The following is a 17,357-nucleotide window of genomic DNA, read 5'->3' on the forward strand; positions in this document are numbered from 1 at the left end:
CTGCAGAGAGCACAAAAAAGGTTTAAGAATTGCATGGTATGCCCTGAAGATTTTACTAAGCCACACCAGATAGTGTACAGTATACTTGAAAGAAATAATAATAATGTTTTTGAAAAGTTTTCAATTTCCCAGGTTACTGCCTTTATTATACACAATATCTAAGTTATGGTGACTTAAAAAGTGACAAAACCCTACAGTGTACACTAAATAAAAATACCACTTGTGAGCACATTCACATGTCTCAGACAGGTCTGCACCCCAGCTTTTCCCCATTATCTCCTAGCATACGTGCTTCCTCTCAGCCAGGGATTCTGTGAGATGACATGCATAAGAACACACAGTGTCACTTTTTATACGTGTGTGTGTGTGTATGTATGTGTGTGTATATACAATATATATATGTATATGTGTGTGTGTGTGTGTGTATATATATGTGTATGTGTACAGTATAAAAAGATGGAGGCACACAAGTACAGTATAATTGCAAAAAATGCTGATTCTAAAGCAGACAAAAAGGTAGCGTTTTGGTGACACCGCTCCTTCCTCAGACAAAGCCACCTGTGATGTTAAAAACGTTGCGTTTTTGTCTGCTTTAGCATGAAGTAATCGTCAGCATTTTTAATTTTTTTTTTGCAATTATACCTGTGTGCCTCCATCTTTTCTATACTGCGCTTTCTGAGATAGAATCTGTGTTGTATCACATTTTTCCTAGTACTGTTTTTATGAATGCTTCTAAGCAACGTCTCGTCATTTTCCTGGCAGGTGGCAAACCTTTGTCGGTGGGCTGCTGCTTCACGTGTGCTGGAAGCTGGGCTGGGTGGAGATTAATACCAGTTCCAGGTATTATAAGGGTTCCCTCATTTTCTATGGACAAATGCATGACGCGGAGCCTACGGTATATAAGCAATACGTGCTATAGAGCACAATTAGGAAATGTATCAATTCAGAACAGAATACAAGAGCAAGCTAGGCCCCAATGCAATAAAGATTTAATTGCACAAAAGTAAGAAAGACCTATTACCTTGGTCTTAAGGGCTAAGCCCTGGGGAAGGTCAAACTGTAGGACCGAAACGTTGGAAATACCGGTATGTCTTTCTTTCGTGCCATTAAATCTTTATTGCATCAGGGCCCAGCTTGCTCTTGTATTTTGATCACATGACGCTTGTGGAGTGTGGAGAGCCTCTGGGCCATCTTGCTGGAGGCATTGCTTCTTTGTGGGCTAACTATACACTTTTTATTCTGCATAGTATGCCAGGTCTGACCCTGTCTTTATATCATTTCAGGACAGGACTTTTACTTAGATCAGCGCTTATTAACCACTTTAATTCTGATCATTACACAATGCTTTATTCTATTTGCTTTGTGTCTGGGGGGAGAAAACCCTGAGAATAATTGCACGCCCAAAAAAAAAACCTTTATTGCCTGGTAAAAGGCTCATAATATGTACACTATGAATATTATTATTTTTATTATTTTACTGCTTATGTGGAGTTATTTACTCACGAATACCAGGGGCTCTATGTTGTGGCAGTGAGTATGTCTCTGTGCAGGTTGTTTGTGTGATATTGGTTTATTATGAAACTAATATTTGCTATGCATTTAAACACCATTACCGAAGTCTGAAGGAATGTTGCGGAGCTTTATGAATACACATCCAATTCAAACCAGGAGTCAAGTAAACGGGAAGTCAATCAAACCAGGAGTCATGTAAACGGGAAGTCAATCAAACCAGGAGTCATGTAAACGGAAGATACAGTCGATCTAGTTCTCCGTTGTAAGCGATGAGATAGGATAGAGGCCTCTATTTAGACCAGTGAGGAGGGCAGGGTTCTTCAGCTGGCACCCGGCCCGCTAAGGGCCTAGATGTGACCCTTCGACTGGTATGAAATTAGCAGCAGCAAAGTGTACTTTCAATCTCACTGGTAAGTTAAGGTAATGTAAATATATAGGGTGCAGATGATATACATGCTTGCAAAATGTTAAAATAGGATAATTTCACGTTTTGAAATGTATGTAAAATGATCTTATTATGTAAGCTTGTGGACCTACTTCTAAATGTTTTCTTAACTTCCCGTCATTGCATTAAATGCACCTGCATTCGCTCCCGATCACTGGTAATTGAAGCTGATGCTCAGTTCCGTCTCTTTATACTACCTCTTGCTATATTGAGTAGGGGCCGTAGTCTTGCACTGCAGCATATTCTCAAGTTCTGGCTAGATCCTTCCTTTAGTGTCACTGTACTTTATCGAAAGCAACAGCTTCTCCGCAGTGACTTGACGGGTTTGTTTCCGAGTGTTTTGGTGACTGTACCGTATGGTGAATGTTATGTAGCTTCAGATAACATGGCAGGAGACAGTGTGCAGGCTTCCGAGTGTGTAGCAGGCTTTGCAGTATGTTTGTGTGTTTTTAAGAACCTGCCTTACATGAACGAAGTGACTAAATCGTTTGCACTACAGAATCAGCAGTGACAATTTGAGGCCAGTTTTATATTATTGTGGTCCTGGTGTATAATTGCCAAGGATCTGAGTGCACTGGTTACATTAATCCTCCCTTTATTGTTCTACTGAAACCATCTTTTGGTGTCATTTTTCTTTGGTGTAATTAAAACTTTGGGATTAAAGCCACTAGAGGTCAGTGTAGACTAGAGGAAGAACAAAGGGCTGCACGGTATGCATAGGCACACATACTGTATACAGCACTGTACATTAATCAGGCTTCCTAACGTTTTTGCTTCAATAGGCACTTGTTCACATGTTTAAATAAGCCTTTAAATCCATTCTGCAATGAGTTGAACTATTTACTTTTTATTCTATTACACGCCGATTATAATCATTTGTAGGTGTTTGAGAAATGTATATGGTTACTGCAACCTCCTCTCATTGAAACAAAATGTGTGTTTTAGGGTTAGTAATGAGAAATAAAAGGGGTGGCGTATTTAGGAAATATATTAATCTAATGCAAATGAAACATTGAAAATAAAGAATTTTAAAAAATGGTGTGTACTGTGTGTGTGTGTGTGTACTGTGTGTGTGTGTGTGTACTGTGTGTGTGTGTGTGTACACATTTGTTCATTTGCAACAAATTGACATCGGCAGCAATTCTGTCCTACAAACACCTTCTTTTTTTTTTTACAGCATGAGAACCGGGAGGTGGGGAGGGAGAGAGGGGCCTCTGGAACTGAACCGCACTCATTTCAGCTCTGGGCTTTTCCTCCCCCCTGTTCCCTAGATAATTACTGGTGAAGTCACCTGTATGACTTGCTGGTTTTTAAAGGGGATTTAAATGGCCGTCTAATAGGAAGCCGCAACCGATGGCGATGCAACTACCTTATTGGCCTGCAGGACCCGTGAGATTTGGAAGCCATTTTGTTTCCCACGGACGGAGATTTAAACATTGAAACCTGCACTGGTTGTCCTCTCTGGTCCCTGGAGCTGGAAAATAGTATGGTTCAGCTGCCGAGGACCTCCTCGTACCCATTCCGAAACATAAAAGCGAGCTGCCAGGATTGCTGCTTTAAGATTATTCAGCAACATTGGGCAATCAAGGCGGAATCATTTTGTTAATCAAATCCATGCAACCTACTTACTGCAATGCGTCATACAGGATTTTTTGTTAAACAAACAATCTTGAATAAAGCTCTAAGAGTAAACACCACAACACAATAATTATTGCAAGATTGTTATGTTTGTGCATAGAAATATTGACCATTAAGTCAGTCTATGCAGCACAGTTACCATGTATCTATGTATGTATGTATGTACAGGCAGTTGAGCTGAGCAGAGCTGCCTGTATGTGTGTCAGACATTGATACGTATTTGTTTATCCACATAATTTTTTTTTTTAATTATTACTTACATTTTTATTGAGCATTTTTGTACATACAAAATAAGGTAAACAAAACATACAACACAGAAAAAGGGGGGATACAGTAATACAAATAAACTGGTTGTGGAACAATAGAAAAAAGGGAGATCGGGAAGGGGGGGGGAGGGGTAGCATTTGTACCAATATCGCACTGTACACAACAATTTAAATACCACATGTATCACTCTGTTCAAAGTATTCTAGTCTATATATGGGGATAAACCTGCATGGCGGACCAAGGAGCTCAAATCTCAGAGAATTACGAGGTAGAGCCGTTCAGATAGGCTGAGAGTTTTTCCATATAGACTATATGCCAAATTTTGTTGTTTATTTGATTTAAGGATGGGGGGGGGGCGGTTGTTTCCAATTTTTGGCAATTGTACACTGTGTAGCGTTTAAGATTTGGGATATTACTCTAGCTTTTTTTTGGAGATATTAGCCATTGGTTTTCCTAGCAATATATATACTGGGTCGTGTGGGACAGAGATTTCTAGTATCTTGTGTATTAAGGTGAACACTTCCGTCCATGTTTGTTGGATTTTGGGACATGACCAGAATATGTGCAGTATATTCCCCACTTCACCACAACCACGCCAACACAGAGGGGAAACGCCTGGGATAAAAGAGTGTAACCTGGCAGGAGTCATATACCATTTGAATATTAACTTGTAAATATTCTCTTTAATTACAACGCATGATGAATTTTTGGAAGCAGCTTCCCAGATGTCTTTCCAGATATCGAGATCTATACAGACGTTAAGATCCTTTTCCCAGGATACCATATAGTCATCGGGGGTTTGGTTGCTCTTGATAGAGGATAAACTGTGATATATTCTGGAGATAGTGCCCTTTGTGTGGGGCTGGTGTAGACACCAGTCCTCATACAAAGTTAAAGCCTGGGGTTGACTTGATTTGTAGACTGATTGGATATAGTGCCTAACCTGGATAAATCTGAAGAATTCGGAGGAGGGGATATCGTGGTTTGTTTGAAGCGAATGGGGGGACTTTCCCTTGGGTGAGGATATCCTTAAGTCTTGTGAGTCCTTTTTGAACCCAGGTATGGGAGTGCGGGTTTCCTGTGTAAAAAGGAAGGGAGGGGTCAGAGAATAGGGGTTGCATGAGGGAAGGGGTACCGGTTAGTTGGAAATTGGTTTTGAGGGAATCCCAGAGATTACAGGCAAAGGATATCACCGGGTTCTTGTAAATCTCAGGTGGTCTAGACTTTTTATTGAGCCAGAGAAGATGTTTTATTTTGCATGGGGAGCAAATCAAATCCTCTATCTCGACCCACCTCCTTTCGGTTGTGTTTGAATGCCAGCTAATAAGTTGCCCTAGCTGTGCGGATCTATAGTACTTTTGTAAGTTCGGGAGAGCTAAACCTCCTTCTGATTTGGACTTATAAAGAATATCTTTGCGAACTCTGGGTCGCCTATTTGCCAGACAAACTTCAAAATTTTCTTCTGTGTATTATTTAGGTCTTTCTGACGGATTTTAACCGGGAGAGTTTGGAAGAGATAGAGAAGTCTAGGTAGAATATTAATTTTGATGGTGGTTATTCTCCCAAACCAGGATATTATATATGGGTTCCAAGTGGTTAAATCCTTAGCTATCTGGTCGGATAAGGGTTTACAATTTGCATTGTATAAAGTTGAGTAATCTTTTGTTAATTGGACCCCTACGTATTTAATATGGTTCTAATTCCATTTAAAGCCGAAATTTAGTTGGAGTAATTTTACTAATTCTTTAGGGAGATTTAAGCTAAGGGCCATGGATTTGGAATGATTAATTTTATAACCTGAAAGGGAGCCGAATTCTGATAGATCATGAAAAAGTTTAGGGAGGGATGTGAGAGGTTTTGAGATCGTCAATAGTATATCGTCCGCAAAAAGAGCTATTTTGAATTCTTCCTGGCCAACAGGAATACCCGCAATATTGGGATTCATCCTTATCCGGCATGCTAATGGTTCTATGGCTAGGGCAAACAACAAAGGTGACAGCGGACAACCCTTTCTTGTTCCATTTGATATTGAAAAGGGATCAGACAAGGAGTTGTTCGTCCTCACCGTGGCCGTTGGTGTGGAGTATAGTGTGTTTATGCTATTTAAAATTTTGGCTGTGAATCCCATCTGTGAAAGCGTAGCTGACATAAACTGCCAGTCTAATCGATCGAACGCTTTTTCTGCGTCTAAAGAGAGTAATAGAGATGGGCACTTTGTGTGTTTTGCTATGTGTATTAGATTCACCGTCCTCCTGTTTTGTCAAGGGCTTGTCTGCCCAGGACGAACCCCACCTGGTCGGAATGAACCAATTTAGGGAGGATATTATTTAATCTGTTGGCTAAGATCTTTGCATAAAGTTTTAGATCAGTATTTAACAGTGAAATAGGTCTGTAGCTCGAGCACAACAGAGGATCTTTCCCCTCTTTTGGGATTACCACTATGGTAGCACGAAGCATATCCCTAGGAGGGGGAAGACCTAATAGCAACTCATTGAATACTTTGGTAAGAAATGGGAGAAGCGTTGTGGAATATTTCTTATAATAAAGATTAGAAAATCCATCCGGACCAGGGGCTTTCCCAATTTTCAGGGATTTTATTGCTTCTATAATTTCCAGGGGCTCTATAGTTTTTTCAAGGATTATGATGTCGTTCGGATCTAGGGTGGGGAGTCGGCATTCAGCTAGATAATTTCTAATCTTTATTGCTCTTTTGTTTTTAGCCGAGTCTCCCACTGGGCCTGGTAGGTTGTAAAGGGATGTTTAATAGTCCTTAAATACGTCACTTATAATTTTGGGGTTGTGGGATACTGAGCCATTTTTAGTGTAGATGTTATGAATTTTAGCTTTAGCTTGTTTTTGCTTTAATTTGCGTACCAGCATTCTATCTGCTTTATTACTTTTTTCATAGTATTTCTGTTGAGTCCATCTTATAGCTCTTTCTGCGTTTGACACCAACAAAAGATTTAGTTCGCCCCTCACTGAGATTATTTGCCTGTAATTTTTCCGAGATGGGTTTGATTTGTGAATAAATTCTAGTTCTGCTAGTTTTTGTGTTAGTGTTTCGATTTTGTTTTGTTTTTTCTCTTTTTTTTCTGAGAAGCCAGGGCAATCAATTTGCCTCTTATCACTGATTTGTGGGCCTCCCAAAGGCTAAAAGAGGAAACCTCTGGGGTATTGTTTAATTCAAAGTATTGGGCCAGTTCTTTTTCTATTAGTTGGAGATTTTGTGGGTTCAGTAGTAGGGATTCATTCAAGGACCACGACCTTGTTTTATTTTTGGAAGTGAGGCCAGCCAATTTGGTTATAAGCGTAGAGTGGTCTGACCAAGCAGAGGGGGCAATTACTGCTGAGGAAATATTATTGCTAATTTGTTGGTCTATAAGGATATAGTCAATTCGAGAATAGCTATTATGGGGGTGAAAAAAAAAAAGGAGAAATCCTTTACATTGCTATTAACTAATCTCCAGGAGTCTACCAACAATAGATCCTTGGTCATAGATACAAGTCCCCGAGTAGAGGGAACAATTTTTTGTGGCGGGGGGGATGGGGGGGGGGTGACTGGGAGATTTATCTAGATTTGGGTCCATACAGTAATTGCATTTAGATCTCCTGCTAAAATTAAAAGGCCTTTCTGGACAGAGAGAATTAAATTGGTTAGTTCCTGGAAAAAGGATTCTTGATTTTCGTTAGGGGCATAAGTGTTGACTATTGTTATATCAGTGGAGTCCAGTGACCCTGTAATAATTAGAATTCTCCCAGCGAGATCACTTTTAATTTTATCTACTTTGAAGTTTAGATTTTTATGGAAAAGTGTAGCTACGCCATTTTTTTTCCTGGGAGCTGATGAGTGGTAGACTAGAGGGTAGTCATTGCTGAACAGCAGTGATTGATCCTCCTTTTTCAAATGAGTTTCTTGTAGCAAAATTATATCTCCTGCCAGTCTTTTGGCTTCCGAAAGGGCAACACGTCTCTTTCGGGGGGTGTTTAAGCCCTTGGTGTTTTGGGATATTATATTAATCGGCATGGTGATGGTTCAAAGTTCTATAATACGAATGAACAGAGTGATAACTTACATATAGTTGAAGAGTCGGTACATCCGTCTTCGGAAACGATCTGGTATGAGAACATATACAACGAGAGATATACATATTATTACATGGTAGTGGCAAATGCTTGCAGAACTTGGAGGAGGGGAGGGATAGAGAGGGAGGGGTAAACCGAGGACCCCGGCTTCCAAACATTGTTTGGGGGGACCAGCCATATTAGGACCCGTGGTGCGAGTCTCTCGCACTCACAGGTTAAATGAACATGAGGGGGGCGGGCAGTGGCCCAGCGGCTCAACGCCGCAGTGCTCCTTTGTTTAGGAGCTAAGCTTTCGAAAAGGGAAAACAAAATCACCCCAAAGAGTACGGGGTGGGTTGTGTGTGTGATCTTACACATCAGGGAAATAAAAGCAAGAATGGGGGGCATTGAACGTTATACCTGTTTACGTCAACATATCCTTTCTCAATTTTAAAAGCATTGAGTAGGGTTGGCTGGCAACTATAGTTTGGCAGACTCTGCATTCGTAGTCTATAGGGGGAGAGGGATGAAAAACATGGAAAAAATTACCTAAAACGTAACCTTTAATATTTTAGTCTGTAATAATAAAGAATTAGTAACTGAACTTTGGGACACCAATTCTATTATAGACAACATATCGGTCTAAGACTTATATTACAGATACACTTTTATCTAGAAAACAGTTTCAAACAAACATTGTATATCAGTCCCTTTAAGGGTTCAGATTAGTTCAAACTGACTGTCAAACTTTGAATGTCTCGAACTTGTGGGTAACTTGGGAGAACAGTTTCACAGTGAACAAGGGAATATCCTGAGTTTTGGAACTTGCATGCTTTAGAAACTTAGAAACTAAACTCGGTAACTTCTTGATGTGCGCAGGTTGTTGTGGCTTGATCAAGTTGGTCGATGTGTTCCAGATACCGCGACCGTTGGTTAGTTTTTAGGTAGGTTGCTGGAGTGGACATCGTCTCGATTAGTACCTTATGTCCAGACCACGTTTTGGCTTGCCTGCCATCTTAAATGGGTGTTAAGTAAGTAACCAGCTCTAGTTTTTCAGGTGGGTTGGGTATTTGCTCGCCTAGAGGTTGGAGTTTTCACCCATGCCTGGCGTTGTGCCTTAGGTGAGTGACGAGGTCTTTGAGAGGCCTCTGGTTCGAGTAGACCCAATGATCGTAGTTTTTCCTCACCTTCTTCTGGTGAGAGTAGAATGTACATCGTTTCTTGATAGGTGAACAGTAGTTTGCACGGGAAACCCCAGCGATAGCGGATTTTATTGTTCCGCATTGAGTTGGTGATCTGCGCAAACATTCTCCGCTTATTCAGTGTGATTTGAGCCAAGTCCGGAAAGATGAGGAGTGGAGCGTTATCTTGCTCTATCATTGGGATTGTTCTAGCGGCTCTCAATATTTCCTCTTTAATACGGAAATAGTGTAGGCGTGTGATCACGTCCTGTGGCTTTGCTGGGTCTAGGCCTTTCGGTCTAGGAAGCCTATGTGTTCTGTCCATCTGAAGTTTTTCATCCGATATTTCAGGTAACAGGGCCGAGAAAAGCCGAGTGAGATATGCGTCCAGTTGGGCGTTGTCCACTTCTTCCGGGACGCCTCTGATCCGCAGATTATTGCGCCGTGACCGATTCTCTGTGTCTCCCAGTTTTTCGAAAATCGTTTTGACTTGGGTTTGTAATTCCTCGAGTTCTTGCGCTTGAGTCTCTTGTGCAAGGGCGGTGTTATCCACCTTCTCCTCCAAGACTACGATGTGGTCTCCTGTGGAAGCAATCTCCTCTCTGATGCTGCGGTGGAAGCGCTATCCACATAATTTTTTATCTAATTGCTACATGCACAATAAGTAGGTGTAATGCAATAGAGAGAGACTGATAGAAATCTCTTAATGAAGCAGTCAGTTTTGCAGCCAGGTGAGTTTAATACATAACACCCTTAGGTGCAGATTCTCTAAGCTGTGCTGCAGGATCTCGCGCCCCACCTGGCATTGAGTGTCACTGACTTGAATGTCCGCTACCGCCAGATCAGCGTGCGATAACCTGCAGCGGGCCTTGGTGAGTCCTGGCTATAGTATCGTGTCAGGAGCTCTCATGTATCCAGGTAGTGAGCTGCCACAGCAAGCAGGAGAAACGGAGCGAATACCTCCTAGATCAGGGCTCTATAGTATGCAAATACATCCTTAATAATAAACAGTAAAAAATTCAGATGTTTTAAAAAAAATAGATTGCTTTAAGAGTGAAATGTCATTTGTTGGTATGTGCAGGTGAATAATTGTGAGTTAACTTATATGATAGATGTATTCAATATTTCCTATTTGACATTGCCATGTATTGATTGATCAATTATTCAATTATCAAACAAGGATAATTTCATTGTTTTTAAAGATATTCTTTATTTATTTTTTTATTATTATTTTTGCACTTTCAATGTTTCTTTATGTTTCTGTGTACCTCAGTCAATACAGTTAGATGTCTGCAGGAACAGTTATTCCTTATACGTTTAATCACACTGTTTTTGTCTGTGGTTACTAAGTTTACTTATTTTTTCTAATGTTCTTTCCCCTTTTCTTTGTTATTATATATTTTATTGTATTTTTTGGTGTCCGGTTGTTTGATTGATCAACACTGGGGGAAACGTCACTCGTTGTCCCATCATGCATCACCCTTGGCGTTAGTATACCATGGCGGATGTCATTTGATGTGCAGGATGGGCGGGACTTCCGGTTGATGATCCTAGAAATGCCGGCACCTCGAGAAGAACAGTACTCTTTGACAAAGTGCACAGATGCACGAAACGCGTCAGAGGTTCTTCTCGAGATCCCTGTTAGTTTATATGTAGCTGTTTGCCGAATAAAGTCATTTTATATCCGTCAGCTTTTTTCCTTTTGGAAGGCAGCATTTCCTTCATTTTGTATGCAGTGCACCGCCAATATACCTCCCCCTTGGGAGAACACTTCCTGCCACAGCAAGCAGCATTCAATCAGGATAAATATCCATAGCCGGCACTCCAGGGGACTTGGTGAAAACTGCAAAAAATTATTAAGTTATGAAATCAACAGTTCAATCCCTGTTGGGCCCTTTGTTGATCTGGTAACGTAATAAATTCTTCAATTACTCACCAAGTCCTCTTTAGTGCCGGCTATTAATATTTTTCCTTATTGTATTATGTAGACCAGGAGTGGCCAGCTCCAGCCCTCAAGGGCCACCAACAGGTCAGGTTTTCAGCATATCCCTGTTTTAGCACAGGTCTCTCAGTCATTGATTGAGCCAATTGATTGAGCCACCTGTGCTGAAGCAGGGATATTCCGGCCTGTTGGTGGCCCTTGAGGACTGGAGTTGGCCAACGCTGATGTAGCCTCTGTCCTGTTTGAGAGATGCTTTGCAAGGTGAGTCCTGGAGATGGTTCCTTTTAAATAATGTTCTGTCTGAATATCAAAGATCTTAACCAATGATGCAGAAAAGGCTGTTGTTGACTTGGGCTTCTCGCTCTGGATTGTCTTGCAGAGCAGATGTGCTGTCATGGCTCCCGGTCTCAGCTCTGTTTGTGGGAATTATTTATGCAGGTTCCAGGGCTTTGTCAAGACTGGTAAGTAACTGAAACATAACAATGCTTGTGTGCACTTTTTGCAATCCTGCTGAAATGATTAACACACTAGTGAAGAGCTACACATAAGCACATGTTACATGCTGATCTCCAGTTAGGGTATTAATTAAGGGCAGTCGCATTCTGTACACTTGATGATTTGTTTTTTTGTGTTTCCCTTGTATGTGGCTAAATATAAAGATCATTGGGCTTTATATTGTATATTCAAGAATACATTTTTTAAAGCTGTAGATAATTAATAATTCTTTAGTAAACCACTGTCTTCTAAAGTAAAACGTCTTAACTCTCAATGACATGTGCTCTTTTCGTATTATAATACTCTCTTATATTTTTGGAACATTTGCTGTGTATAATTTTGGCACTATATAAATAAAAATATACATATATACATACTTATAACACCTCCCAGATCTCCGCTCCCCATGTTTACAAACTAACATAAACAAAAAAGGTTTAAATATATTTATAGATCTCCTTGTTTGGTTAATAAAAAAAAGCATCATCTTAAACATCACTGTTATTGCTAAACTTTGGTCCAAGGAAGGACTGACCCCCTTATTGCCATTGTCTCATTAACCACAAGTACAGTCACATGTTTACAAGTCCTGTAATGGAGGACAGTTGTACTTCTATAATGATCAGCTTTAGAATTGCTCAACGCTGGAACGTGTGAGATACAGAGCAGTTGTTTTGTGATCTGATGAACTTTTGTTTGTTTGTTTTTAACTCCATTTTTTTTTTCATGTTGCAAAAGCCTTAAACGCTAGAATTCTTCTTTTTGTAAACAACATCACAAGTAACATACTTTAAAAATTTAAATATTTGTGGGAAAGCATATTACAAAATGCGCTGAAGTATAACGAGCCAAATCTAGACGTTACAAGATAGATAAACGATTCCTTAAACCATGAATGAATTAGTCAAGAAAAATGAGTGAAGCGAGTGCTTCTCCATCAATAATTTCTTCCCAGACTCCTTGTGAGGTGTCCATGTAATATGTATAAACCAGAAGCGCGCACACAACCACACCTCCTTATGGTGTAAAACCATTTCTTTCCAAGCGGTTAACCTCAGCTGAATATGCACTCGCAAGCACAGCTGTATATCCAAGTGCAACTTCTGCCTCCCATGCAATCCGGGTTTGTCCAACGATGGTGGCCTCCCCCTCACTCATCCCACCAGCGTTGCTGCTTCCCGGTGATGTGCCGGTCCCCAGCAACGTCGGCATCTGAATAGGCCTGGGTGACGTCATAACCCGCCTTTTTGAAAGATGGATTGCACCGCGCTGTTCCTCATCCTCTGCGCTTTTCGTTAGAGCAATCCCCACTTCTTCCCTGGATTGACATGATATAGGGAGGCATGCCCTGCACTGGAAATTAGAAGGACAAGTGTCTCAGAGATTAGAGGTCCCCAGAGCTAACTCCAGGGGTTAACATTTTATTTAAAAAACAATGGCATTATAGGCTACATAAGCACACATTTTTATAGTGCGATACAAACCGTACATCTTTATATCAGATATATTTTTGCTTCACTGTGCAGCTTGATAATGCAATATTTACAGTTTATTAATATGCTGTGGTGTATCTGTGCTGCTGTTTTCTTTCTAGTTCCAAGTTTTCCACTATCTGTGTAAATGTTCTTTTCTTCCATTCTCACTTGCCACCTCTACTATCTTCTCTCTCCCAATAAGTCTCTTTCTCCTTTTGAATTCCATGTCCCCGTAATCTCTTTCATTCTATTTCTCTATCCCCCATTGTCTTGCTCGCGCTCCGTGTCCTCCTCATGCCCGATTCAGTATCCATTGTTAGAATTATTGTTGGTGGGGAAACAGCCAGCCAGCGGCCACGTGGCCAATCACATGAATTCTCTGTACTTGGTGCCAATACTTAGTTCCTGTCTCATTAAACCTATGCACAAGAATATTTGACTCCTCTCTCTTATTCATTAAAGGAGCAGGCCTTTAATAGCCAAAGTGAGCAAACTGCAGTGGCCTTTTTTAATAGGGAAAATAAAGTCACGTGTAAGGATTAAAAAAACAAACTTTTAGGGCTTGTTTTGACTATTGGCTGCTCTGCCCATGATTTGAATCAGGCCGTAGTGTTTCCATGGTAACCAAATGTCCCAAGTCCCGCCTACTTGTAATAACCCCCTCCTCCCCTGCCAAGCTTACCTGAACAAGGGGTTCACCCAGAACTGACCCATGGTACCCTGGCTTCTGGGGACCCCTCTGGACCATGATTGCTGAATATATATATATATATATATATATATATATATATATATATATATATATACACACATACACATATATACACGTATAGGTTTGTCCATTGGGCAAGAATACATGCACAGTGGCTGCAAACGGCCTGCGCCATATTTGTATTTTATTGTATGTCAAAACGGCATTAGAAAACACCAACAAAAATCATTTTAACTGGGGGGTCGTCGGAGATCAGGGGACCATGCTGAACTGCAAGAGACCACCCTGGTTCAAGTAAATATAAATATATATATATATATTGTGGGGAGGGGGGGGGCCTTCCTGCTTTAACGCTTATGAGGTATGACTGGAATCCACTGGTATAGTTTTAATTATGCTCGTCTTTATTCTGTGTGTGTCCAGTAATCACGGTGAAGCCCTTAGTTCCAGGAAATGATTAGAAATAAAGAGGATCTGGTGAAAGTTAAAACATATTTTTCAATTAAATAATTGAAACGTTTAAGTATGATTTTATTATTTATTTTTTTGACTGATGTCAATGACCTTGATAACTTGTTTACGTTTTTTTGTTTTCTTATCTGCTATGTGTGGTTCCCACGGTAACGTTATTCTGATTGCTGTCCTACTTCCCATGCAGCCCATACCTGTGTTCCTCACCTTGCACAATGCGGCCCAAGCTGTGAGCTATGGAATCCAGAGACTTACCCGCAAAGAGGTAGGATCCTTTGTGTGAGGAACCGCTGTGGGAAGTTATCAAACCACAAGAACAGCTCGGCTGTCTCAACGGTCTTTGAACCACCGATGGGTTTAATTGTCTCTTAATTGTTTTCACAGTTGCCAAATATGAACTCCTTCAGCAAGCTCCTTTATCAGGGCTTTTGCACTTCATGACCCATATTCCCTCAAGGGTGATAAGCTTTAGCTTAGCACTTCACTTTTTGCTAATTCAATCTGTATCCAAGGACTGCTGCTACTGCAGTGGATAATGTGCCATGCTCAGGGCTTCACGTATCTAGGAACCGGGCTTTGCTTCAGTTCAGCGATGGTCGGCCATGTATTATTTTTCTAAATGGAGATCCCACCTTCAGTATTGAGTACATAATTGGCCATGCACTGCTGCTGGCTGATGTATTGGAAGCGGTTATGAAGGAGCAGGAGAAGTTTCACATCTTCCATCACATCAGGCTTCTTTAAATCTAATAAGAAGTCCTGTAGGTAAGGTTTTCTAGTATTTCACTCGCCTACCAAAGAGGATCACTGGGGTTGAAGTACAGTAGCTATATACAGTTCATGATCTGGCTGTTAAAGGAACATACTGTATATGGGCTCTTTCTGGAGGACTTTACTGCTTACCCGAGTTTAGTAAAAGAGCCTTGAATTTTTCTCCTGTGGGACATTAGGTGCTTATGTCTATCACGGGAGACTAGCAGATTAACATTTTCATAAACTGTATCTTCTTCCAAAGCATTGTGTACCAAGGCTCGGTGTGTCCCCTATATGATGGATAGCACTATCATTGTCACTTACTATAGGGTTGCAGAGTATGCAGAACTGCTGCATAGCCTCCAATAAGATTGACTAACCTTTCAAAGACCAGCACTCCAAAGGCTTTTTTGATGAACTAGCTGTACCCAGCGTAACATACGCCGAGCTAGGAGTTCTTAAAGGTTATTAATGAAACATTACTCTTTGTTTTCAGCCCTCCCTGTAATACCGGCTGTCTTCCGTCCCCTCTCGCCTCCATCATGCCCTGCTCCTCTTTGCACTCTCCTCCCCTCCCTTTGCACTCTCTGTGTCTGCTCCTCTCTGTGCACACTACACTCCCTCCTCTCCTACTCCTCATCTGTCTCCTCACCTTGCTGTCTTTCCTCCCCCCTCTATGCACTCCTTCCTGCCCCATGTGCACACTGCTCTCCATTCCCTCCTCCTCATCATCCCTCTGCCTCCTCCTCTCCTTGCGGTCTCTCACTCTGTCTCCTCTCCCCTCCGTGCTCTCCCCTAACCTGGTAGGCTATATATCTGGCACAGGGCATTATACTGGTGACATCATAAAGAGTTGCAGACATTCTTAGCCTTTTGTCCGGAAACATATGTAAGCCATATATATAAGGTCTGTGTATGTGTATATGTGTAATGTCATTCTGTACCATCTGCTCGTCTTCTCCATAACCCTGGTGCTTGCATAACTGCTCAAGTGCCTGACACAGAAAAGGATTGTTCCTATTTAGACATATACATGGCAGACCTCAGATTCTTGTTCTTGTTGTAATAGCACTCAAAGCATTAACTATGTTTCTTGCCAGTAAAGGGTTAGATCAGCATTACAACTCATGAAAAAACATGGTGATTCCAAAGATTCGGCCACTCATGGGGTAACTCTCCATTAATTCTGATTGGATAGCTATGTCTGCATTGGTAATATCATCGCTACTGGATGGCAGTCCTTTTCATGTGTTCATGTTCATCCTATAGGAAACATGCAGATGCTAACTCAAATCTTAGGCATACAAGAATGCACAGGGAAGTGGATTGTCCAATAGTATTATCAAGTGTCGTCATGAACTTTTTTGTTTTTCCGTTATTGTTATACTGTATATTATAGTTTCACTAGTGTAAAACTGCAGTCTCACGTATTACTGTATAACTACAATGTAGCTAAATGTAACTACAATGTATAACGGACTTGCCTAGAATAACATTTCAGATTTTAAAAAAAAAGAACATTGTTGGTTGTGTCCCCAGTGCTTTGGGGTCACTTCCCGCATGCTGAGGTGGCAGATGTCACAATACAGTAACTGTGTGTAAATTTCCTTGGTTCGTTGCACACAGCATTATCCTGATGTGTTCATATAGACAGAAAAGCCCCAATGCTACATCCCAACATAAATTATTGAGTATATTACTGTCTTTTTTTCCTTATTTTTTTTCTTATTTGTTCTCATAAATATGGGTCATTTAGTTCAATCCTTTTGGCCAAAACATACTAAGCCTGCAACCACGTCACGGTCAACCCTATCAGCAGGTCCTACGCTACTGGTATTATACGGTGTCCTTTGTATTTCTTCCACTGCCTAGAGAAACGAGGAAACAAACAACACTGCAGCCAACAGCATGAGATGCGTGACATGTATGCAGTGCCTAAAGGGTTAAGATAAAGACGTACTGAATGCGCCGTGTGTGAGCTCCAGTGCAGTTGAAACGAATATATAGAGAGTCTAAGTGGCAACTGAATGTATTTTTTTGTGAGGGGAAAACCTTCCATCTGCTGTCCAAATGTCAGAAAATACCATTGACGCGTTCCCCTTCTACTCTTGGTGTTGTCATCTAGTCACGTCCTCACACTTGAGGGCGTCCATCACTCTGTTTATGCTTCAAGACATTATTTCCTAAATGAAGGGGAACGTTAAAGTGTTGGTTATGTCGTTTGCTTTTTCTATTGGAACATCTTTTTTTGCCGGTATATAATAATAATAATAATAAACATCTTCTTTTTTTGTTGTTTTTTCTTTCAGCAATCCTCTTACACAAAAACATTCAGGTGAGTTTTTCTGTTGATTCCCTTGTAAGGCCTTGGCCAGGCTCCCCGCTGGCGTGCTGAGGTGCGCTG

At 40.9% G+C, this 17,357-nt stretch overlaps 1 protein-coding gene across 10 annotated transcripts in view; it reads left to right on the forward strand.

Annotated features, from left to right (window-relative positions):
* Positions 1-17,357, forward strand: part of SLC35D4 (solute carrier family 35 member D4) — a 154,031-nt gene that overhangs the window by 26,775 nt on the left and 109,899 nt on the right. For 8 of the 10 annotated variants that reach the window (XM_075585076.1, XM_075585071.1, XM_075585083.1 and 5 more), the window contains exons 3-6: positions 763-840; positions 11,427-11,508; positions 14,388-14,465; positions 17,263-17,288. In XM_075585076.1, the coding sequence (XP_075441191.1) occupies positions 763-840; positions 11,427-11,508; positions 14,388-14,465; positions 17,263-17,288 (264 nt within the window). The remainder of the gene's footprint in view (positions 1-762; positions 841-11,426; positions 11,509-14,387; positions 14,466-17,262; positions 17,289-17,357) is intronic. The other 2 variants (XM_075585077.1, XM_075585089.1) reach the window with 2 other exon arrangements.

The sequence above is a fragment of the Ascaphus truei genome, chromosome 2 (genome assembly GCF_040206685.1).
Source record: "Ascaphus truei isolate aAscTru1 chromosome 2, aAscTru1.hap1, whole genome shotgun sequence".
In the NCBI taxonomy this organism is placed as follows: domain Eukaryota; kingdom Metazoa; phylum Chordata; class Amphibia; order Anura; family Ascaphidae; genus Ascaphus; species Ascaphus truei.